This window comes from Lemur catta, chromosome 8, assembly GCF_020740605.2.
Source record: "Lemur catta isolate mLemCat1 chromosome 8, mLemCat1.pri, whole genome shotgun sequence".
Classification (NCBI taxonomy): Eukaryota; Metazoa; Chordata; class Mammalia; order Primates; family Lemuridae; genus Lemur; species Lemur catta.
The window spans coordinates 55,322,417-55,347,652 of record NC_059135.1 but is presented as its reverse complement, the minus strand read 5'-3'; the positions used below and the strand labels follow the sequence as shown (position 1 = coordinate 55,347,652).

Genomic DNA, 25,236 nt, shown 5'->3' with positions numbered 1-25,236 from the left:
TAATGTCCTAATGGGGTACAAGCTGAATCAGATTCCCCTTCTGTGCAGAATTAGGGTCTTAGTAGCACTCCCATGACATTCTCCCTGGGTGTAGCAGCTCAATCACAGCATTGATGACCAGCTACCCAGATGAATACAAAGATTCTCAAATGTTGATTCAATGAACAGATTTATGTTTAGCCTCAGAAAAATTCTAATAGGCCAGTCTTCTGCATAGATTTAGGTACCAGGGTTCTAGGAGTCCAGTGGCAGAAGAGAGCTGGAAGTCTCAACATTCAGTATGTAAAAGCATTCACTTGCTTTTCCGTTTTTGGCTCAGTACCACTCAGTTCTGGCTGATTACAGGCAGAATTTTCTAGAAAATCTGGCTCTAGAGTTGGGGAGGAAAATCTGGGGATTTGACTGCTGCTTAAGTATTAGGTTATTAAGTATGAAATGTCTGATTTCCTTAAGTACTAAGTTAGTTGATATCACTGACATTTCACTTTGACACTTCTTGTTTTATTTTTATTGTGAAGGTACATTCTCATTCTTTCAACCACACGTTTTGGCTTGTGATTCTCTTTCAGATTTTTTTAGGGCAATTTTTGTGAAATCATGGATAAGTCAAAACTGCATGTTATTTTCAAATATGAGTTCCATTGTGGAACCAATGCTGCTCAGACCGCTCTAAATATCAACAAAGTGTTTGGAAAGGATGTGGCTAATGAACACACAGTATGTCGATGATTTGAGAACTTCTGTTCTAGTGATTTTAATCTTAAAAATGAGCCACATGGGTAACCTGAGACCAAGGTGGATAATGATGAGCTGAAATCTGTAGTGGAAGTGAATCCATCTCAATGTACGTGTGAATTAGCAGCAAGGTTTGATGTTACTATTCCAACAATATTAGATCATTTGAAACAAATCGGCAAGGTAAAGAAGCTGGATAGATGGGTTCTGCATGAATTAAATGAGCTTTAAAAGAGAAATCGTCTTGAAGCTTGCCTTTCTTTGCTGTCACAACATAAAGGCAAACCATTTCTATACCATATTATTACATGTGGTGAAAAATGGACTGTTTTTGACAATTGCAAGTGTTTGGCACAATGGTTGGATAAAGATGGAAGTGCCAAAACACAGTACAAAACTGAATATTCATCAAAAAAAGCTAATGCTTTCTGTTTAGTGGTCCAGTGCTGGTATTATCCACTACAGCTTCATGAAACCTGGTCAATTGATTACAGTGGATGTCTCCTGCAACCAAATGGACAAAATGAGAAGGATACTTGCGATTAAGCAGCTGAGATTGGTCAATAGAGATAGGCCAATCTTCTTGCAAGACAACGCTCGACCATATGTTGCACAAACAACACTGCTCAAAGTACAGAGGCTGGACTTGGAAACTCTCTGTCATCCACCATATTCACCAGACCTTGCACCAACTGACTACCACTTCTTCCAGGCTTTGGACCACTTCTTACAAGGAAAAATATTTATTCTCAACAAGCTGTGGAAAAACGCCTTCTGCAGTTTCATTGCCACTCACTCTCCAGGCTTCTTTGCTCCTGGCATAAACAAGCTACCATTAAGACGGCAAAACTGTGTTGATAGTTTAGGCACATACTTTGATTAATTGTACTGCTTCTTGTTTGACATATAATAAACTTTTGATTTGAAATTAGGCATTTCATATTTAATGACCTAATAACTTATAAGAAATTCACCTGTTTTAGATCTTCCCTTACCCACATTTTCAGAGCTTTCTGGGCCTGTCAATTTCTGAGTCTTTGCAGAGGGGTAGAGGGTTGGTATAAATCAGATTCCTTCTCATTTTTCCCCGTTGTAATTTAGGATTTAGCTTTCTCAGTTCTGCTAAATCTGTTACCATTTTTCCTCCTGCTTTCCTGTTATCAAAATCTTTTTGTGCTTATCTTCTCTCTCTTCCTTATCTCCTTTTCTCTTTCTTCACAAAACATTTATGCCTTTAAAAAAAATCCCCTTGCTGTCATTTTATTGGAGTTTCAGGAGGGAGAAAAAGTAAATGTACGTATTCAATCCACCATTTTTACCTCGTTGTCCTTTTCATATATTACCTGCTTATAGTATAAATGAATAAAAATAAGAAATAAGAAAAAATAAAATAAGTACAAAAAATAAATTCATTAATGTATATCATCTTTCTTGTACTGTATATCCGATTTTCTTTTAAAATTTATTTTTACTTCCCTGACCCAGGACATCGTAGTTGTGCATATAATGTAGGAAATTTCCAGCAAGAAAGATAGCTTCTCTTTTTAAAGACAAGGCCTTGCTCTGTTGCCAGGATAGAGTGCAGTAGTGTCATAATAGCTCATTGCAGCCTCAAACTCCTCAGCTCAAGTGATCCTCCTGCCTGAGTCTTTGGAGTTGCTGGGACTACAGGCGTGTGCCACTATACCCAGAGAATTTTTCTATTTTTTGTAGAGATGAGGTCTCACTATGTTGCTTAGGCTGTACTTCACTATTATGTGGGATTTTGTGTACTGTAATCTGGGACTATATGAGATCTACCCAATGTGAATAACACCTTAAATTTTCTGTTTTTCAGATCTTCCCTTTCCATAGTGTAATATTTCTGATTACTATTTTCCTATATCTTCCCATTGTGATTAAAATGAAATTAATGAAGGGTTGTAAATTTGTAGAATTCCCTGGCAGTGTCAGAGAGAACATACAGCTGCATAAAAGAATTAGAGTCTAAATGCATACATGGCATAATGGAATGGACACTAGATTTTCATATTCTTTGAGGTTGGGGTTGGTCCTCTCAACAGCTTCAGAAATTATTTGTTCCAACAATCCTCTGTTGCTCACAATATTTCATATTTGGAGCTTCCTTCAGACCTCAGCACACAATTATCTTATTTGACTTATAGGAACACCTAGTTTGATCACCTTTTCTATTAGACTTAGCATTGAATTAATCTTGGCTATTTTCAACAACTAACACACAACAAAAATTTACCAACTTTGAAGGTAATTTTTAAATAGAAGCTCAGATACTGATTCTTAAAATGAGATCCCAAAATGTTTGTGGCAATAAGAGCATTTTTAAGGCTGTACTTTCCTGGGGAGTTGGGGAGAGAATGACATTTGGAAAGGAACCAAATTTACTGGACATATTAGTTCTGTTGTGATCTTTTTGTCAGTTGGGTAACCTGATTTTATAGCCACCTTCTGAGTAGCAAGGTCTCTAGCAGCTACAGGAAGCCATGTGAATCCCAGGGATTATGGACACAACTGTTGCTGTTTAACATTTGTGAAGAACCAAAGTGTCCTCACAAGATATGTCTCCTAAAAAGATATGTATACACCTCTGCCTTTAAGTGTGTGTACTCATCTCTAATAAAGTCCTTGCACACAATAGGTGCTCAAAAAAAAGTGGAATGAATGATTCTATCTCCTTACCCTCCAACTAAGGTACTTTATTATTGATGCTTTTATCTATTTATACTCTAAGGGAGAAGATCCACAAAACTCCTCGTTGAGGTCATCCCCAGAGTTGACCAGTTGACTTTCTTGGATTCTAGAGTAATCCTTTGAGATTCAGATATTCTTGCCAGTGGAGGGCCTGGAATGACTCTAGACATCCAGACATTCTTAGAAGTGACCACTATTTTCAAGTCTTTCCTATTTGGACTCTAATCCTTGAATTCATGTTACTAAGGCTCATCCCAGGTTGATCCTTGGATGAATCCAAGAAGCAAGTATGCCTGTGTCATTACTGAGTCAAGCCAGCAACCCACAGGCCCTGTTAGTTCTTCATTATCGACAAAGCCTCCCTGTTGTCAAGAGAAAAATGTGTAATGATGACCTAGCAATATGGCGAGCTCTGTCCTGAGATGCTGAGAACACAAATATAGAGAAGGCACATTCTTGCCTTCAGCATAGTTGACTTAATAGTACACATGGAATGGACTACAAAGGAACATGACAAAGAGTATCCTAAACATTTATTCTCTCTTTTTGACTATTTCCTGCCATACTTTCAGAATACTGATTTTAGTCTCTCAATGAATTTTTGCCTAGACTTTGAATATGTCTTCCTAACTCTAGTCTTTGCTGACCTCATATGATTCTTTACACCAGAGTTATGTTTATAAAATGTCAAGATGATCATGTCACTCTCATGAATACAAATCTGTGCCTGTTCCTCATTGCCTATAGGACAAAATCCAAAGCTTTTAGTGCAGCAGGCAAGTCTTTTCATAATTGGCCCAAACTAACTATTCTCATTTTTTTGCCCACCATTTCCCCTCACACATCCTAGACTGCTGCCAGCCTGACATTGTCCTAGGCTTATGCATGATGGTTGGTCTTTGTACCTCCTCTTCTCCATGGTTAAAAGCCTTCATCACCTGGTAGTCTCCTCCTCACCTTTCAATCCCCAGCCCAGGTGCTTCCTCTTTGAAGCCTGCCTGGCCTCTGCCAAGCTGGTGGTTGCTCCATCCTCTTGCTCCCACAACTGGATGTTATTATCTCTTTATAAGAAGCTATGCTCTCATTTTTATGCTAGCAGTGCTGTCTGACCTGCTAGACTGTGAACTTTTGAGGGGATGGCATGAACCTTACTCATTTTTGTATCCCTAGCTTGTCACATGATATGATGTCTGGCTCATGGAGTGTGTTCAGTGTTTCCTGAATGAAGGACTCTATTAGTCAGAAATGCATTTGATTATGAATAGCAAATACATAAACATGTTTAGTGGCTTAACCCAGAGTTTTTCAGCCTCTACATTATTGACATTTTGGACCAGATAAAGCCTTGTTGTGAGAAGCTGTCCTATGCCTTGTAAGATGTTCAGCAGCATCTTCCCTGGCTTCTACTTACTAGATGCCAACACCGGCTCCCTAGATACTGTCAAATGTCTCCTGAGGTGCGGGGGAATGGCCTAAGTTGAGAACCACTGACAAATAGATCGTTTGTTCGTTCTCACATAGAAAGAAATTGAGAGGTAAGCTATTTCTAGCATTAGCTCAGCTGTTCAATGATGTCATCAAGGACCTGGACACCTTCTGACCTTCTGTATCACTTTTCACTATCGTTAATGTGTGAGATGGCTTATATTACCATGATCGTGAGATAGCAGCTGCCCCTCCAGCTACATCTGCACCACTTTTATCAGGAAAGAAAACATTTTTCTGAAGCCACTTCACATATAATTCATTGGCCTGACCTAGATCCCATTTCTAGCTGCAGGGAGGTTCTTAGAACTGGGGAATAGGACTAGGGCTGGGTACATTATCATTCAAGGAAAAATCGGTGTTCAGTTAGCCAGGGAGAAGTGAGTGTGGAAGTGGGAGAGACAGCTAATCATGTTTCTCACAGAGAAGAAATCTAATATTTATTAATTAAATGGGGGAGTGACTGAATGAATATTAAATAAATACTTCTAGTTCCTCACAACCCATTCATTTCTTACTCCTTGCTACCTGGCTTCTTCCTCAACATTGTCGTTTAAGCATTAAGAGGTGTAGAAGTGCCTGAAGAGAAGCAGGTGAGATTCTGGGAACCTTCTAATTCCGTGGCCATGGAAAAGATGTGTTTGCAGTTTTAAGCCTATAACACATTCTTTAACTTTTGCAAAATAAACTGAATAGCAGCAGTTATCACTGTGAAAAGTGCCTATGAGGACATAGTCCCCAATATTCCCTTACAGAACCCCAAGGTTGGTGCTGGTGGATAGGGCAGGGTTGAGAGAGAAATCAGCAGTACGGAAGAATCTAGATCTGAAGAAAGGCTGAGACTCAAACTTCCATTTTGAATGAATAAAAGCCTCTACTTTTTTTCACTGGGTAGTCAACAGTGAATAAAAAACAAGAAACAAAAAACCTCCAGGACATCACTGGATTTTTCTTTTCACCTGTAACTATATAGGTGAGAGTCTGATATAAATAGATCTTAATGTGTCATTCAGGTGAGCTAGTATATCTGCAGCAAAGTGAACAGCATCCTCAATTCCCTGGAAATCGATTTACATGGTAGTAAGGGACATGTTAAGAGACAATAGGGAGGATAATGGGCAATTTCAACATTATGAGTAAAATATATTGCATGCCTGTGTGCACAATTTCCACATGTACCTTCTAGGGGCAGCAGTTGCATGGTGGTGGTCTCTGGGAGGGGATCTCTAACAAGTGCTATCCTTGCATACTGTCATTCCCACCCATTTTTCCTTGTTTAGCTGAGAGAATGAGTTGCTCCCGCCTCCCCAACTATGGGTGTGTGTGTTGGTGCCTTTTAGGTAGTTTCTGCATTAGAATATTAGGGAGGTGAAACCTTGGATGACTTCTTTTCTCTCTTAACTCTTACATTACCATTATAACATTGGTTAGTGCAATAAACAAAAAAAAAAACTTTTAAAAAGTGCCTTTTACAATATCATTGAAAGACTCTGAGAGATGGCTTGATCTGATTTCCTCATTTACAGGTGAAGAGTCTGAGGCCAGAGAGGTGAAATAGCTTCCCCAAGGTCCCATCTCTAAGAATTGGCAATATCAGTCTCTCTAGGTTGTTGTAGACTGAAGAGAATTTCTTAGGGGCAGGATGGGTTTAAGTTGATATTGCAGGCTGAGGAGGCTTCCTAATTTGCCTAAGGCAATTGAGACAAAATCCCAAAACTAATTCTTTTAAGGCTCTGCCTTTCTCATGAAGCCCACACTGCTGTCAACTGCGTTTCACATATTCAGTTATCATAAAAATCATTTCTGTAGTTGCTAGCTATGCAAATTTATCCAGGTAGCTATGGTGGTGATTTGAAAAGTAGATACAGGGGGTAATATCAATCACACTGTTCTGCAAAGATACCGAATGGTGGCAATAATAAGTCCAGGCTATATTTCCTGATTTCCCTAATGTTCGCTGTTATGTGCATCCTCATGAGATAATTGAGTCATAGGGTAGAAGAAATAACAAAGGAAAACAAGAAGAAAAATGTTATGAAGGTGTTAGACAATTTCTGGCCATTTGGGTTGGCTTCCCAGCTTACCCTGTGGAAATCAATGACTGAATTAAAACTCTATGTCCTTGCTTGGGGATTCCTTAAAACAAATATTGATGGGGCTAACTTATGTTGGAAAATGATAATAATGAAGATGCACAAAGAAAAAAGAATGAAGAAAATAATGAACAACATGGAGAAAAAGGGGAAGAGGAGAAGTGGAAGAAGGAAACCTCCCAACACAGGGATGGCAAATCCATGGCCTGTGAGCACTACATCACTCTCCAGTCCCAGCTGCAGACCTGGCTCCTCAATCAAGGCATGTCTCCTTCACAGGCTGGATGTGACCTCAGAATTCCTCCCAACACAGTGCTTCACGAAACCACTGCCCTGTCCATGAGCTGACCCCCAGTTGACCTCTTAGCCATTCTTGTAGCATATTCTAGCTACTTTATAGTAAATACCTGCCTATCCTTGAGCACCAGGGTTTAGATTTGACTCAGAGAAAAGATTCCTATCTACTTTCCTCACACATTTGGTTGGGAGAAGAGAAAAATAGATTTTTCTCAAAGAAAGGAAAGGAAGAAGGGAGAGATGGACGTTTATTTATTGAGCACCTGCCTATGGCAGGCTTCATGCTAGGTTTTTACCAATATCATCTCACTTAACGCTGGTAATAGCCGCCTCATAATAGATGATATTATTCTGCTTTTACAAATGAGGAAATTGGCTCAAAGTCACACAGAGAGTATGTGGTTGGTACAGTCAGGATATAAAATGAGGGTCTATCTGTTTTCAAAGCCCATCCTCAAAATAAATAAATGAGACAGTTGAACACATCTGAATATTCATTGTGAAATCAATCTGTAGAATTCAGTCAGAAAAAAATCCATTAATAATTTTCTTAATTGTAAAATAGAATAATCAGTTCTAAGTTTAGCTTTTATTACAAATTAATTTGTGAATAAATTCATCCTCAATTTCCAAGTCCCAGTGTCATTGAGTTTTTTCCCCTTTAGAAAGGCCTCTTATTTAAAGTTTATGAAGGGGCAGCATCAGCAGCCTCGGAAACATTTATTAAGCACCCATTATGTGCAGAATGCTGTAGTGAGTAATACTGCATCAGAAGGAATTTATAATTTCAGGACTTTTGCAACCTAATAATAGTACAGATCAATGTGATTTCTTATCCCAAGGCCCAAATTTAGGAGTCTTCCTAAGGATATAATGAATATAATGGCTTTTTTTTTCTGGCAGCAGATGGTGGCCAGCTGTTCTCTCTCTTTACTCAAAGCGAAACACGAAGGGAAAAAATTGAAGTAAGGGGGCTTATAGTAAATATAAGAGAGACTTAATAAATTAAATCTGGATTTTTATACACACAAAGGGAAATGGGCAATTGGGAGTAATTATCATATTATCCAAGCCAAAATAGCTCTGCTACTTCCATTATCTACATAAGAGAAAATTATTTATGTGGATTGAATTGTTCAGATAATTGTCCAGTAATTTGGGTGTCTGAATAGATAGTCTGGGTTGTCATTGATGTAGATTGAGGGTTCCTCAAGGAATATTTTAAAATAGGAAAAGTGTTGATGCTCTTTGCCATATGACTAGAGATGTTTCTACTTAGGTGTAAGTAATATTGATCAAATTAGTAGATCCATGATACTTTGACCAGATTTGGGCCCATTTTAATTAAACCATATGGATTTTGACCTAATGTTTAAAATTAATTTTTAGTTGCAAAAATAATGTATGAGTACCTTTTCCTCTAAAATTTTTAAGTATTACATATGAGGTTAAAATCTTTTTGTTCTACATCCCTAATTCCATTTCCCAGCATCTGCCCAACCATGGCCCCTTTCTAAAGAATAAAGGCACTGTTATTCTTTCGGTAGTTTTATCCTTTCAGAATACACACACACACACACACACACACACACACACACACACACACACACGTGTGCACAGCTAGAGAAGGAGGGGGGATTTGCATTTTTAGCTTAAGGTGAATCGTATTTTTTTTTTTTTACCAGTTGGCAACTGCTTTTCTGTTTAACAATATGTATTAGAGATAAATCCATGTTGTTCCATAGCTCTAACAACTTTTTTTAACCTCCTCATTGGAATTGTGATATTTATTTAGCCATTTCTCTACTGGTAAATACTGAAATTATTTATAATGGTTTGCTAGCAACTCTCAGTAAACAATCCTAAATATTAAACACGTGTGAGGACTTCTTTAGGGTAGATTCTGAGCAATTGACCTTTTCCAAGGGAAAATGATGTGCTCCAGAAACGCTGTAAGTCATTTGGCCCTAAGATGACAGACGGACATGGGAGCCAGTTTCTTTACTCAGATAGACTGTGTCACTGGATAGAAGTCACTTCACTTCCCTGGGATTCTGTTTCTCTGTTCTGTTTCTCCTGAAGGGCTTGTTAAAATGCAGATCGCTGGGCCCCCACCCTCAGAGTTTCTGATTCAGCAAGAGAGAGAATATGTGTGTGTGTGTGTGTGTGTGTGTGTGTGTGTGTGTGTGTGTGTGTGTGTGAGAGAGAGAGAGAGAGAGACAGGGAGACAGAGAGGGAGAGAATTTGCATTTTAAAGAAGTATCCAGGCGATGCTGCTGCTGCTGCTGCTGCTGACCAGTATGCTACACTGAAAGCCCCTGTTTTAGGTGTATGTTGAGGACAGTATCCTATGAAAGATATCATAGTTGAAATTCTGAGAGCCCTAACAGACTATCTAGGGAAATTTGAGGAGTCTTCCAACTTATTATCCAAATATAAGACAGTAACCCAAGATTTGTCACAGTAACAATATTGAAATAATTATAAACCCAGTTTTAAAATCACAGAAGCAATTCTTTTATTCCAAGGAAGAAGTCCACATAGCATCTTTGTTAGAAGGAATCTTAAAGGGCCATCCAGTCCAACTACCTGGCTAGAATTTCTTCAACACCATTCTTGATTTTGTCAACAAACTTCCTGTTGAACAGTTCCAAAGTCTAAGAATTCACTCCCTGGCTCCCGGGGAAGCCCCTTCTGTGTTTATAGATGTCTACTCACCACCATGTCCTTTCTAACTCTGACCAAAACCATCCTTCAGAAACTTCTAAGCATCCATCCCAGTTCTACCTTGTGGGCCTTACTGAACAAACTGTCTCTCTTCTCCACTTGATGGCAGTGAATTATCATGTTCCCCTAAGTCAGTGTTTCTCATACTATACAGCATGTCAAAATTGCTATAGGGGCTTATTAAAATATGGATTCCTAAAGCCCAAGCCCAGAGATTCTATGTCTGGAGGGTGACCCAGGAATCCACATCTTTTATGAAATCTCCAGGTGATTCATTCTTTCTTTCTTTCCTTTCTTTTCTTTCTTTCTTTTCTTTCACAGAGTCTCACTTCATTGCCCTGAATAGAGTATTGTGTGGCATCAGCCCAGCTCACAGCAACCTCAAAATCCTGGGTTCAAGGGATCCTCCTGCCTCAGCCTCCCTAGTAGCTGGTACTACAGGTGCACACCGCCACACCTGGCTAATTTTTCTATTTTTAGTAGAGATGGGGTCTCATTCAGGCTAGTCTTGAACTCCTGACCTCAAGTGATCCTGCAGCCTTGGCCTCCCAGAGTGCTAGGATTACAGGGGTGAGCCACCTCTCCTGGACTCCAGGTGATTCTTATGCAGATCGTTTGCACGTGGTAGTTTAAGAGACCTTGCTAAGTCTTTTTGTTTCTAAGCTCAATGCTCCCTGCCACTTCAGCAGTTTCTCATATGACATGGCTTAAATTTCCTCACTATCCTTGTTGCTTAAAGCTGCCTGCCAAAATACACTTCCAAAATATACTCACTGACCCCCTCATTTTTCTTTATAGCACTTATCCCTATCCAGAATCATGTCCTTCATATTTTTGTTTAATGTTAGTCCTCCCCACTAGAATATAAGCTTCATGAGGGCAAGGAAATTGTCTGCACTGCTCACTCATGTCACTCAGCACTTCTCCCATGCCTGGCACATCGGTAGATCCTACATAAAGTTTTATTTTATGAACAAATAAATGGAGATGAAAAGCTGATTTAATTTAGAAAGTGAAGAATGGGGACAGCATGGTTATACCAAAGCCCTGAAACTATACAGAATAAATGATCTATTCTAAAAGAAGAAATTTGCTTAAAGTTTTTAGAAATAAAAAAATGTTTCAGTCCATATAATGAACCTTGAAAAAAAGTTTTCACTATTGACTTAGGTCTGTGCAAATTTCTATGCAGAGGTACAGATGTTTTGTATTCCTTTGAGTGCAAAACTCAAATTGGAGGGATGAATCAAAGCAGAGCTCATTCATTATAAGAAGGGATTTCAAACCCATCTTTAGAATATATGAATCCTTTCCTAATGTAAAAATACAGGAGCAGATGAGAAGTGCAAATTTATAATGTAAGGGGTTACAAAAATATAAGCAATCTCCAAGGCTAATACAATTTTTATCTAAAATGAGTGACTCTTCTCCCCTCCAGTAATAAAAGTAATCATCAGAAAAAAACAGAGGAATTAAATTTATTCTATATATTGTTCATTGTCAGAGAACATTACTGAAAATAAAAGTCCAGCCCCTTACATTAAGGAAATGAAAATTAAAACCACAGTTGAGTACCGTTTTATACCTATTTTGGTGATAATCAATAAGTCTCATAATTCCTTATATTGTCATGGATAGAGTAAGACTTTCATACTCTAATGGTGAGGTTATAAATCAGTGTAATACTCTAATCTCTTCGGAAAACAGTTTGAGTTTCTTAGTAAAGTCTAACCTGAACATATTCCAGGAATATTTCCACTTCAAAGGTTGTAAGTAGAAAAATGGCAGTATTTTTGAGCCTACTAGGCCTTTTAGGACTGCTTGGTAGCGTTATGTCTACCTACGTATGAATTCTTCCTGCCTCAAAACCTGCCCATATGTGTGTGCCCCTTTGGGTCAAACCTCTATAGTATAGATTTTTGTACTTCTTTCTTTCTCTTGTTAAAAGATAATGTTCAGAAGAAGATAACATCATGACATGAATGTGTTAAAAGAATTTATTTTACGAGATATGAGGGAACCAGGCAGATGTTATAAGTTCAAAGGAAAAGTCAAAATAGCACAGCTTATGTGAAATAAAGGAATGTTGAGATAAATTGCAAATGGAGATAAAACTGGTTTTCCACAGTGGGGAGGAAGTCAATTAAAATCATCACCAGACTGGATAGAATTTATGTATCTATCAGTTGCCTGGAATTTAGAAAGAGTTGCAAAGAGGATGAACAGGACTAGAATCTGATAACCCAGAAGGGTATATCAAAGATGATATATAGAGCTTTCTACTGAAACACAAATGTCTTACCAACACACTAGTCCAAATAGAATATTCTTTGGATCTCTCACACATCTATCAAAGAGAGCTTGACAGCTGGTGCTCAGATATAAGAAATGGACACTTCTAAATCAAAAGTCTAATCAGATCCCTATAGACACCTGCAAGTTCCAATGAGGTGAAAGGTGCTGGAGCAAATTTATTTATTAAGTCATGTTTTATGACCAAGAATATGGTCTATCACGGTAAATGTTTCATGTACACTTGAGAACAGTATGCATTCTGTTGTTGTTGATTGCAATGTTCTATAAATGTGCGTTAAGTCAAATTGGTTGTTGAAGACTTCTGTGTTCTTGATGATTTTTCTGCTTACTTGTTCTGTCAATTATTGGAAAGAATATTGAAATCTTGGACTATAATTGTGGATTTGTCTATTTCTCCTTGCAGTCCCATCAGTTTTAGCTTCATGTATTTTCAAGCTCTGTTATTAGTTGCAAAAATGTTTAGGATTTCTTAGATCCTCTTGATGAATTGAACTCTTTATCACTGTAGTAGTTTCTTATTTTTTATATCCCTGGTAGTTTTGGTTTTTTCCTCTGAAATCTACTTCGATATTAATACAGGTGGTCCAGTTTTCATTTGGCTAGCGTTAGAATGATATATCTTTTACTTTTGACTTATTTGTGTCTATATATGTGCATGTTGGGTAAGTAGCTTATAGTTGCATTTCACTTTTTTTTACCTTGTCTGAAATTTTCTGCCTTTAAATTAGAATGTTTTGACCATTTACATTTCACATAATTATTCATATGATTAGGTTGAATATATCATTAGGCTATTTATTTCCTATTAGTCTCATCTGATCCTTGTTTCCTCCTCCTCTTCTTGTTCCTCCTCCTTCTCTCTCTTTTCTTCTTTTTCAGGATTTATTGAGTATTTTGTGTAATTTCATTTTATCTTCTTTGCTGACCTATTAGCGTAGCTCTTTGCTTTGTTATTTTAGGAGTTGCTTTATGATTTATAGCATACGTCTTTACCTTATCTTAGCCTACCTTCAAACGATATTATACCACTTCACATACAGTATGAGAATCTTACAGTAGTCTACTTCAATTTCTTTTCTCCTGACCTTTATACTGTTGTTGTCATACATTTAATTTATCTATATGTTATAAACCTCATAATACATTATATTTTTGTTCAGTCAAGTATATTTTAAACAGATTTAAATAATAAGAAAAACATCTTATATATTTACTGACATAGTTTCCCTAAGTTACCCTTCATTCCTTTATGTAGATCCACATTTTCATCTGGTATTATTTTCTTTCTGCATGAAGGACTTTCTTTAACATTTCTTATAGTGCAAGTCTTCTGGTGATATATTCTTTCAGCTTTTGTATGTTTGAAAAAGTCTTTATACTGCCTTTATGTTTGAAAGATATTTTTACTGGATATAGAATTATTTATATTTCACTACTTTAAAGATTTAGCTCTACTGTCTTTTCATTTGCATTGTTTCTGCTGAGAACTCTGATGTCGTATTTATCTTTAGCCATCTAAATGTAACTTGTCTTTTTTCTTTGATTGCTTTTTAAGATTTTCTCTTTATCATTTGTTTTGAACAAATTTGATTTGATGCCCTTTGGTGTAGTTATCTTCAAGGTTTTTTGTGGTTGGAATTTATTGAGTTTCTTGGATCTGTTGGTTTTTCCTTTTCAACAAATTTGGAAATTTTTAAGTCATTATTTCTTCAAATAATATTTTTGTCCCCTTCTTTTTCCTCCGTTCCTCCAGGGACTCCAATTACATGTATTAAGGCCCCACAGTTCATGGATGGTCTTTTATATTTTTTAAATTATTTTTTCTCAGTGTTTCATTTTCTATGGTTCCTACTGTTGTGTCCTCTCTGCCTTCTCTTTAAGGTCCTGCTGCTTCTGGAGGAAAGTCTGGAAGTTTTGGGGAGACCTGACAGTCTTTGTTTCTTTTTCCATGTTGGAAAGCCAATTTGGTCATTACAGTTTCTTAGACTTAATGTTGGTCATTCTGAGTGGAACCATGAATATGACCAAAAAACCTTCCTCTTGCTGAGATAGACCAGGTTTCATAGGACAACTTTGGTGCATTTATACCAAATGTCTCTTTCTCTACTTTGTCTTACCAAAGACTTTCTTCATTTTGCACTAAAGAGCACAAGAAAGAAGTGTGAAGAGAAGTAAAAGCTCCTGTCTTCCTCAAAGGTAATATTTATTCTTCAAGTTAAATGAGTTATATTTAACTTGAGGCTTTGAGGGTCAGTGGAGAAATTTACCACTATTAATTGGGTGAGAGATGCATGCACATTCCAAACAATAGTATTTTGTTGGGACCTTTCTATAAAGAGCACAATAAAGGGTAATATGGAAAAACCATAAAAGTCTGGGAAGTTCTTGCATCTAAGCAGACAATGTATCTAAACAGACAATGAAGTTAAAAAAAGGTCAATTATTCCCAAATTTTCAGATTTTTGTCATGTAGAAAAATTTTTATTTTTATGTAGGCAAATTCATCAATTGTTTCTTTTCTGGTGAGAAGTAGCATTTAACTTTACTCTTTTTTGTTTCTTTCCCTTGCATCAAAAATTAAACTTCATTGGCAGGAGTCATATCAGTTTTTAAAAAAGAAAAATTAATGAATGACCTGGAAGTCAACTTAAATAATAATTTTAGCCTTTGTCATTTACTTTTTATCATCTTGGATAAGTCATTTTATGTCACTGAGAGTGGTTTTCTTCATCAGTAGAAAGGAGACTTAATAACCTAAAGAGATCTTTTGTTTTAAAATAAGTCCACAAATTATTTGATACTCCCTCCCTTCAAGAGATGGAACTTAAATCCTCTTCCATTGAATGTGATTGGGACTTAGTGACTTGCTTCTAACAAATAGAAGAATATGGAAGTAATGATGGTGTGTCATTTCTAAGCCTAAGTCATAAAAGGCATAGCAAATTCCTCAATGCCCTCTCTCTCCCGGCCCCCCCACCCCCCGCCGTCTCTCTGTGATCCCTTGTTCTGAGGGGATCCATATTCTATGTCATGAAGCAGTTCAAGCAGTCGTCTGTTTTGTGTTTGTGTGTGTGTGTGTGTGTGTGTGTGTGTGTGTGTGTGTATGTTTTGAGACAGAGTCTTGCTCTGGGGCCCTGGGTAGAATGTAGTGGCATCATCATAGCTCACTGCAACCTCAAATTTCTTGGCTCAGGTGATCCTCCTGCCTCAGCCTCCCAAGTAGCTAGAACTACAGGCAGGCACCAGGACTCCTGGCTAATTTTTCTATTTTTAGTAAAGACAGGTTCTCACTCTTGCTCAGCCTGGTTTCCAACTCTTGAGCTCAAGCAATCCTCCTGCCTCAGCCTTCCAGAGTGCTAGGATTACAAACATGAGCCACCATGCCCGGCCTTCAAGCAGTCTTCTGGAGAAGCCTGTGTGGCAAGGAGCTGAGGCCTCCTTCCAACAGCCAGTGAGGAACTGAGGCTTCCTACCAACAGTCATATGAGTGAGTCATCTTGGAAATGGATCCCCAGTGCCATTCAAGCTTTCGGATGACTGCAGCCATGGCTGACATCTTGACTGTCATCTCATAGGAGACCCTGGGCCAGAACTGCCTAAATAAGCTGCTCCTGAATTCCTGACCCTCAGAAACTTTGAGATGATAAGTGTCTGTTTTTTAGGCATTAAATTTTGAGGTGATTTGTCATGCAGCAATAGAAAATGAACATATCCTAGAACCTTATAGATCCTTCCATTTTATGAGTCTATAATTTAAATGCAGAAGGATGAATCTCCAGTTGCCTGTTACTTTTACTAATACTTCCCAAATTGCTTTGCCTGGTATATTTAAAAAGTCTTCCTTGAACAGCCTACATTCCATACAACAAAACATTTTAGCAAAAAAACTTAGTGACTTTTTTCAAATAGAGATGTTTTTCAACTGGGTATTTACTATTTTGAGAGTTTTTATATTTTAATAAAATGAGACCTTGGGAAATTTATCACCTTCCATAGAGTTCTGGAACAGGAAGGGCTCTTAGGTCCTTGGAGGGCCATCAGGAGCTATGTGGATCCCTTGACATGTACGCAATGTGTTGTAATAGAAGCATTTTCTAAGATAGAACGTGTATAACTTTTACCAGATTTTCATTGAGTCTTGAGCCCCATGTCTCCCCCACAGAAAGAGTTAAGAATTACTTGTCTGGTTCCTGTTCCCACCTGTAGGAATTCAGGCACAGAGAGGCGAGTGACCTACCCACAGTTAGAGGCAGAGATCTTCTGACTGTTAACTCAGTGCTCAGACTCCAATCTGTGAGATAAATTCTACCTACAAGAGGCAGCTCAGGGAAGAACTGTTTTTGCAATGCCCTCCCATGTCCAGACCCTCAAGACAAACTTTTACATTGATTATTTTGCTATTGCATTATTTCCTGTTTGTTTAACTCATCAAGCTGCTTCAGAAAGGAGATGGAATGAGTCTCTCCGAAAAGATCTCCCCTCCTGGCAGATCTCTTGGCTTGGTTCCTTTCAGTTTCACCTTTATATTGAAGCATACAGGAGCTCAGTCAAAGTGATTTTTCACCATGGTACCTGCTGGAATCTAAAATTACTCCATGAAGGAAACACATGCTTCTCTGACTTGATTACTATAGATATGTCACATATGTTTCTTCAGTATATTTTGAAACCTTCACTTCTTTGCAGTGCTGTTACCCATCTCTTTCTGAATTAAGCTAGATATGATGATGATCATCATCATATTAATAAATTAAGAGATTTGGGTTGATGGACTAAAAATCAAAGTTATGTTCTAATATTTATATTCATTCAGAATACATTCTGCCTATTTAGAGATTAGCAGGTGTTAAGAAATACCCACAGATGCCTGAAACATAAGTATAAATCTTTGGAGGTGAGAATATACCTTGTATTCCTCTTATATCTTGCAAGGTGCTGGTCATTCCTTGGGTTCCTTTTAACTACTCCATCACCAATAGCATTGAGCATTAAGCATGAACATGCCTGCGCTGCTTAAAGCCAATAGAGCCATATTATCAATGGCTGGGCCTAAAAGTATAAGAAGTTCTTGTTTTACCACTGACTTTTCTATTTTAAGCTATCTGTACTTCAGCTTCCCCATAGACACTCACCCCATATAGATTTGTCAGCTATTCCCACCATCCCTGTGTACTCCAGGACCCAATCTTTTTGCTGTGGCCAAGGCCAAGTCAGAGAAACCATGACTAAAACTACAGTCGTGGAGAACATGGGGCTGAAGAATCTGTGCTGACACTATCAACTGCCCAGAAAGGCCTAAACTTAACTCCTGGCTGTCCATCCTCCCACTTGGCTCCAGAAGATAGCCTCTGTGAACAGGTTTCTAGGTTTGGTCAAATGATCTAGCATCATCTGGTCCACTGTTCAGGTTCAGAGAGCAACTGCCAAAGGTGGAAACAGACTCAGAGCCTTGGAAACAGTCCCAGGATTTCTAAATGCAAATGTTTCCATCAAATCCAGCATTATATCCTAACTTGTAAAACAATCTTACAGCAAGAAGATAAAGTTAAATGACTCAAGTACTGATCAGGTATGTTTATTTTTCCATAAACAGAAAGATATGGGTATAATTGGCAGGAGGAAGGGACATATTTCATATTTTGGTGATTTTTTTTGAAAAAGAAAAAACAGCTCTATATTTGAAAGTAATTTCACAATAGCACATTAGCCTTGTCTGAGGAATGGCAGAAAAACCCTTTGACAAAGAATAAGTTTATTTTTAAGCTTCCAAGGGGTTGAATTTAATTATAGATGGCAGCAAAGAGCAGAGAAAAGATCCTTGAAGTTTTCTAAAGAAAACTTAAGGTGAGATTTCATAAAAGGATAATATGTTCAACAAGTTATATTTTTTAAAAAAACAGAAGAAAAAAGAAGAAAGGAAAGGGTTGTAATGAAGAAAGGAAATGAAGTTCAGGACACATTACCCCAAAATGTGGCACCATGGCATTTGAGAAAATAGCAGAGGGAGGAAGGTCACTCTCACCTTCCCCTGCTCTCCCGAAAGCAGGTCATAAGACCCAGGAAGGATTTTCTGACCTTCCCCTGAAGCAAGACATAAAATCCTCATGTGAGGAGTACCCTCCCTATACTCAGAGAAAAGGAACATTCTTATCCTTAAGGACAAAGGACACAGAGAAGAATCTGAACAGGCTTTGCTAAATTCCCGCAGTTTATTACCATTAGATCATACTCTTTGTCCAATGCTATTTCTCCATGACTATCTATTTCTTCGTCAAAGCTGGCATAAAAATACAGAAGTTTAATTGCTACTTTGAGTCTTTATTCCCTTATGAAGGCTCCTGTGTCACCTAAAACTTATGTTAAATACATTTGTATGCTTCTTTCTTGTTAATCTGTCTTTTGTCATAGGGGCCTCAGCTGTGAATCTAGGATGAATGAGAAAAAGATATTTTTCTTCCCTTGCAGTGGTCCTCTTTGCATCTACCCAGAAACTCTTTCATCTGAAAGTTTGGAAGTACACTAAAATGATGTAATTTAAGAAAACAAATATAGTTTTGGTGATTGTATCAACACACCTACTCTATACCTTGAGTAAGACACATGGCTCAGCAGAGAGAATCAGCAGTGATAAACTATAATCATTTCTGCTGTCTACAGATGGCTTCAGATGGGATTTTGCAAAGCAGATTCAAAATATGTACAATGGGATTTTAATTATTTTTATAATAGTAATATTAACATTTAAAAATTTTTGACTTTTACTAGGAGAGCTTTCTAAATTTCAGCTTTCCAAAAGGATTAGATATTTTGATTTTGCATTCACAAGATGCAAGTATGCATTGAATATGATCTACAAAACAATATTAAAAGGGAAATATACACATTTTGCAGAAAATATGAAAGTACATAAGAGCCAAGTTAAGTATAAACTATGTATCTTTTACTACCTAGTATGCTACTATTGGTGCTTGAGAAATATTTACTATTAAAAACAAGGCGTGTCAATGGTTTCCAGAGCAATTCTGCTATACAGAATCAAATGATGATGAAAAATGCTTCATTTTACTCTTTTATTTTATAGGTATTACTACTTGGCATTCAGAGCACATCAAACACCTCCTGCTAGCAAAGAGAGCTGTGTCTCTATCTTGGAAAAGTCCAGATTAGATCACTGGGTGCTGGGAAAAACAAAGGTAGTTCTTTATTTATTGTTCAAATTGTCACCTGTGATGCTCTACTGCCTGCCTTTGTTTCTTGTCAGTGATAGCACCAGCATGAATGGCTCTGTAACTTGTGTAGCTTAGCAAAAAAGACCCCAACCTAACAATGGTCTTTGCTGGTCTCGAGTTGGGGGTCCAGGGACCTCAGGGACCAGAGGAAGAAGGTTTGCCTCCTGTTCTGAATGTAATTGGAGAGCATTTAGCATTTCTAGAATGAGCTAGAAATCTTTGAGCTCATTTTAAAATGTCCCCTTTTTCAATGCTACTTATTCCAGTATCACATGTAAATACAAAAATCATACTAATGGCAGTGATGAGTTTCTTTTACAGTTTTTTGTTTTTTCATTAGTCTCATGTTATGTTATATACTGGGCACCTTGATTATTAGTGTCATCTGTGTGGCTTTTCATTTGGGAAAACATCACATCCCTTTAGGATCCCACGTTTTTATGGTCCATTCTGATTGCCCACAAAGCCAGCTTATCCCGAGTGTTGATGGCAACACCACGGCTCCTCAGCCGAAATTAGATAATGTGGATCACCCAGGTCCCTCTCCTTCCAGACTTCCACTGTAGGTCAGTCCTGCTGGTTAGCACTGTCATCAGTGGCTGTGGGGAAACAGAGTAGAGCTCAAGCTGAGAATGAAACTCCTGGCTGACATGAGACAGGCCTGATATCACTGGGATCACCTACAATCCTGTTAACTTCATCATCTGTTTACATCAATAATCAAATATTGTCTCATCCTTAGAAGGGGGATTGCATTTGTCCCCAAGAAGTCAGTAATATGAGCATAAATCAATCACTATAAACTTTATTTAGATAGTGGTTTTTAATATTTTCATTAAGAATATGTTGCGGTTGAGTGAATTTCTGTTAAGGAGCCCATATGTAATGCTAAAACTAATGTCTCATTCCAGGTTTTTCTCAAATATTACCATGTTGAGCAATTAAATTTGCTACTGCAAGAAGTCATAGGCAGAGTGGTTGTGCTGCAGGCATATACCAAAGGGTGGCTTGGAGCTAGGAGATACAAAAGAGTCAGAGAGAAGAGAGAGAAGGGAGCTGTTACCATCCAGTCAGGTAAATGGTTCAGTTCTCATAATACTGCCCCACATCTTGGCATTTCTTTAAACACTGGGGCCTACTCACTTGTTACTTTTTTCAGTGGCTTCTTCTCTTTCTCTTTCCCCTCCAACCTTCCCTCCTTTCTTCCTTCCTTTCTTTCCTTCCTCCTTGCTTCAGCAAATATTTATCAAGTGCCTACTATAGGTTAGGCCCTGTGCGAGGTGCTGAAATAAAGCCATGAGCAAGGCTGTGTAAGGACAAAAGGAACTTTCTTTCCTTGTCCTGAAAGTTCAATAATTTCAGTCTACAAAACAAATTGACAATAGACAGAAAAGGCATGCAAATTTTATTAACGTACAAGCACATAGGAGTCACACAAAGTATGAAGGGCTAGGTAGTTGAAGCTTAAATACCGTGTTCATAGGGGAGACGGAAGTGGAGGATGTTGGCAATTGTAGAGGAAGATTAAAAGATTTTTAGGGGAGATCAATGGGCCCCCAAAATAGACAATAGCGTGGGACAGAGTTTGTGTGGGCTCTGGGTGTGGTGTCAGCTCTAGTCTTCCTGAGCTATGCATCCGTTTCCTCCAGTGAAAGTGATTCACAACAATTTAATATCTTCTGGAGGATGCAGCCTTTAGGTAGACAGAGAACTTTAGAGAAAGCCCTTCCCTGCATTTGCTACTGCACAGGTACTCTCAATTTGAAGAACATTATTTGAGCCCCAACAACCACCATGATTCCTGAGCTTGCAAATAAGCAAACAAGTCTTCACAACATACTATGTCAAGATAGAGGCAGTATGAGTGGGCCAATGATGTAAAACCCCACTGGCACAGACACGGTGCCACATCTCCCAGAATGATTGAGATAATATATACTTCGGGTCCAGGTTTTCAGCATCAGAGTTACTAATGCTGTTTCCAGAAGGCTTTTCTAGCCCAGATGATACTTGTAAACCAAAAGACCAAATTGCTAGACTCTCTCATACTGCTCTTTGTATACATGTATGTGCCATTTGTGTTACAAACAGTATTGGAGCTCCTGTGCTATGGATGAGTGGTTGTGAAAGCACCAGATCTTGAACAGGGTGGACGATTTCCTCTGTGCTTCCATAACCCAGCATCATAGTGTACCTTAGTCCACTTTGGACTTTTTGAGCTCACCCAGCAACTTGGAGGGTTGTGATGTTCAGACTGAGGTGGGAGGAACAAAGAGAAGACACTTGTGCTCCTGGTGGGTGGCTTAATGCCCCAGTTCTGAATCTAAAGGACTTACCAGCCCCACTCCAGAGAGTCCCTTCCTCTTTTCTCTCCTTCTCCTCACCTGTCTTCCCTGCTTTTCCCCTTCCCATTGCACATTTCCCTCTCCCTCGGCACAGCTCTTGGCACAGAGTCCGCATCACAACAAATCTAGTGTTGTGCTACTTATTATTTCCCCTGACTGCTCTCTTTATCTTCCTCATCTTCGACTTTCATGTTTATATTTTTCTCCCAAATAAAAAAATATTGAAAGGGTCAGGCTATTCCAGTTCGCTCCCACCGTCCCTCGAAGCCCCTTTCGGCTACACCATATCACCAAGTCCTGAAGACACGGCTTCCCCCAAGGATTGGAATGACAGGGAAACATCTCACCTGGGTTAGGGGTCCCACGTGATTCATCAGTGGAATATAGAGTATTCTGGAAACTCATTGCCTGAACATCTTTGGAGCCAAGCCCTGAGCACAGAGAGGCCCTTCCTTCTTCCCCACCGTAGCTCACGTAGCTCTGCTTATTTTGTTCAGTGAGAAAGCAGAAGGGAGGAGGAGAGGGGTAATAGATTGGAGGGGGAAACAGCTTATATCAATTCTCTGGCGCGTTCTTAAATTAATGTCATTCCTTGCACATGGTTTTATATTTTTAGCCTGGAGAGGATATGATGCTCGGAAGAAATTTAAGAAAATAAGCAACAGAAGAAGTGAGTCTGCTGTTCATATTCAAGCAGGTAATTAAAACATCGTTTTCACAGTGTCCACTTGAAAATATTCTGTGACTAAGATCCTATGAGTTTAGAAAAACTGAAAGGTTAATAATTCAGGAGCTCTGGGATGAGTTGAGAGTTCTTTCTAGTGGGGGGGTCCTGGTGCTTGTTCTGGCACCCACTTTGTGATAACGATGAGACTAATAGTGAGCATTTGTTGCATGCCATACATGGCCAAGGGTGCTCTGAGAGGTACTCTAATATTACCGATTTTATAGAAAAGGAAGCCATGGCACAGAAGTGAAGTGATGTGTCCACAGTCACACAGCTCATTAGTGGCAGAGCCAGCAGTTGAACACAGGCAGTTTGGATAGAGTCAACTTTGCATACTGCCAACTGAACAAATCTCTTTCCCTCTTCACACGTCCCTCATCTGTGAAATGAGAGTACTGGTTAAAAAGGTCTGGAAAGTGCCTTCCAACCTTGAAATTCTCCTACTATATGCAAGACCTCTCAGCGTAACAGAGGAGGAATAACTCAAGGACTTTCCCAGCAAACTGACTTTCCCAAATCCAGGCCTGTATGTGGCTAACATGGTCCTCTGGGCCCCACAGCGTGAGCATACCATGGCTCTAATGGCTCATCTTGCCCTTGGCAGCTTGAGAGCGGGGAGCTCTGGTTACTGGCTCATCTGTCCCCTCCCTGGCTCTCAGGTCACTCTGCTCCTCTGCAAATGTCAGTGTCCACTGTGGCTGCCTGGCCTGGCTCCCACCCTCATTGAAATTGTGTATTCCTAATTGAGGCTCTGGAAGAGACAGGCCCCTGAGCATGCCAGGAGCTCCAGGAACTGCAAGAAATCGGAGATAGAACAATTGGAGATAGAACGAGAGAGAAGTAGCTAGGCCAGTGGACGCAGCAGCAAGGAGATAGGGTTTCACGTGCTGCTGAGCTTGAAGCAAACGCTTAAATAAAACAGCTGCGACCTTTTCAAGGAGGTCTTTCCCCAGAACCTGATGTCTTCATTCAAAACTAAAATATTTGGGAGGAAGGGGTCCCATTTAAATGCAAATGTTAATTTTTAACACCAGGCCCCTAGGAATTCTAAGCTCTACAACTTCAAAGCCTCGGGATGAGGCTGAAATTCTTGTTGCAGCTTAAGAAAGACAACTCAAAGTGCATCATTGGCGCCCCACTTGCCGCCTTTCAACACACACACACACACACACACACACACACACACACACACACACACACACACAGAGGCACACATGCGGTCTCCCATTAAAAGAGGATTTTGGACTGATTTCTGATCTTGCAGTTTAGTCCAAAGCCAAACATGCATCATGCATTTTAAAATATAAACTTTGAGCTTGTATATTATTGACCCACTGAATCCAGTATATAGGAATCATAAATCCAATTTTCCCTACCTGAAAATCATCTTTAGAGAGCTCCCTGTTTTGCACTCTGTTGCTGCCAAGGGAACACTGTAGTGAAACAGAGATAGGTCTGCTTCATCATCATGGTATCAGGATAGTAATGAGTACATCTTTTCAGTGGAGCACTTATGGGGTAGGTGCCATGAAAGGATGATTTTGCTTAGTAGAACTAGAGAGAACACATTTCTTTAAGGTGTCTCCTGCTTATATCCTTACAAGCAACCCACCTTCCTTAAGCTTTGCAGCCAAAGTGTTCCCACCTATCAAGTGGTGTTGGAAACTTTCACTAACCAAGTCTGCAGGGGCTTAGGCAGGCATGAAGGTGGCACTAGAGCCCTCTCTGCCATCTTAGAAGTAGAGGGTGGCAGCCAGAGCAAAAGCAGACAGAATCTCCTTTGCCTTTCAGTCAACCCCATGGACAGGAATGGACATGCTGGTTTTGTGCTGGTGTTAAAGATGCACAGAAAGGGGAACGAGATTTGAAGGCACAGTTGTGTTTATCTAAAAAGCAAAGCAACTCATTCTGACTTTTCCTATTTGGGGTTGTAATCTTTCCATTACAAACTCCTCTTCGAGCCACTAGGACATTTCCAAGTAGAACAAGACCCAGAAACAGAGGTTCCCTTGCTTTAGAAACCTATAGGAAGTGGCTTAGGGATGTTATCTTAGCACAACCATTTCTGATTGTTTCTTAGGTTATTCTCTAATTTATTATTTTTTAAACAAATCATTTCATTTGAAATTTAGATTCTGTGGAATGCATTTGTTTGTATTTCTAGTTCTGGCCCATAGTCTTTTTTTACATGGTGTTGCTAAGATATGTTATATATTTTTTTAAAAAGAGCAGACCTTGAAATTTAGGAAGCATTTGGCCTACATGTTGCTACAGAGCAGTGCATATTGAAATTTGTTTTCCTTTCATCTCCTTCCCAATAAAAGCAGCCGCTTGGCTTATCCCTTTAGCTTCCTCAGAACTTCCTTTCAGAATTCCCGATCTATTACGGCACATTCACATGCCAGAAACAAGATGCCTTTTCATGCTGTCAACCTTTTTCATCTGAAATGTAAATTAATTCTTGCTGGTATGCCTTGACAGAGATCAAAGTCAGGGTATTAACCTTTCTGGGCTTTCTCCTCATAAGGACTGGTCAGCCCCTGTTAGGACCGGGTGTCCTTGTTATGTTATCG

The 25,236-nt window shown here is 38.9% G+C and overlaps 1 protein-coding gene across 1 annotated transcript in view; it reads left to right on the top strand.

Moving 5' to 3' along the window:
- Positions 1-25,236, top strand: part of MYO3B (myosin IIIB) — a 373,253-nt gene that overhangs the window by 232,931 nt on the left and 115,086 nt on the right. The window contains exons 26-28 of the mRNA XM_045560289.1: positions 19,444-19,555; positions 20,503-20,665; positions 22,553-22,633. Of these exons, the coding sequence (XP_045416245.1) occupies positions 19,444-19,555; positions 20,503-20,665; positions 22,553-22,633 (356 nt within the window). The remainder of the gene's footprint in view (positions 1-19,443; positions 19,556-20,502; positions 20,666-22,552; positions 22,634-25,236) is intronic.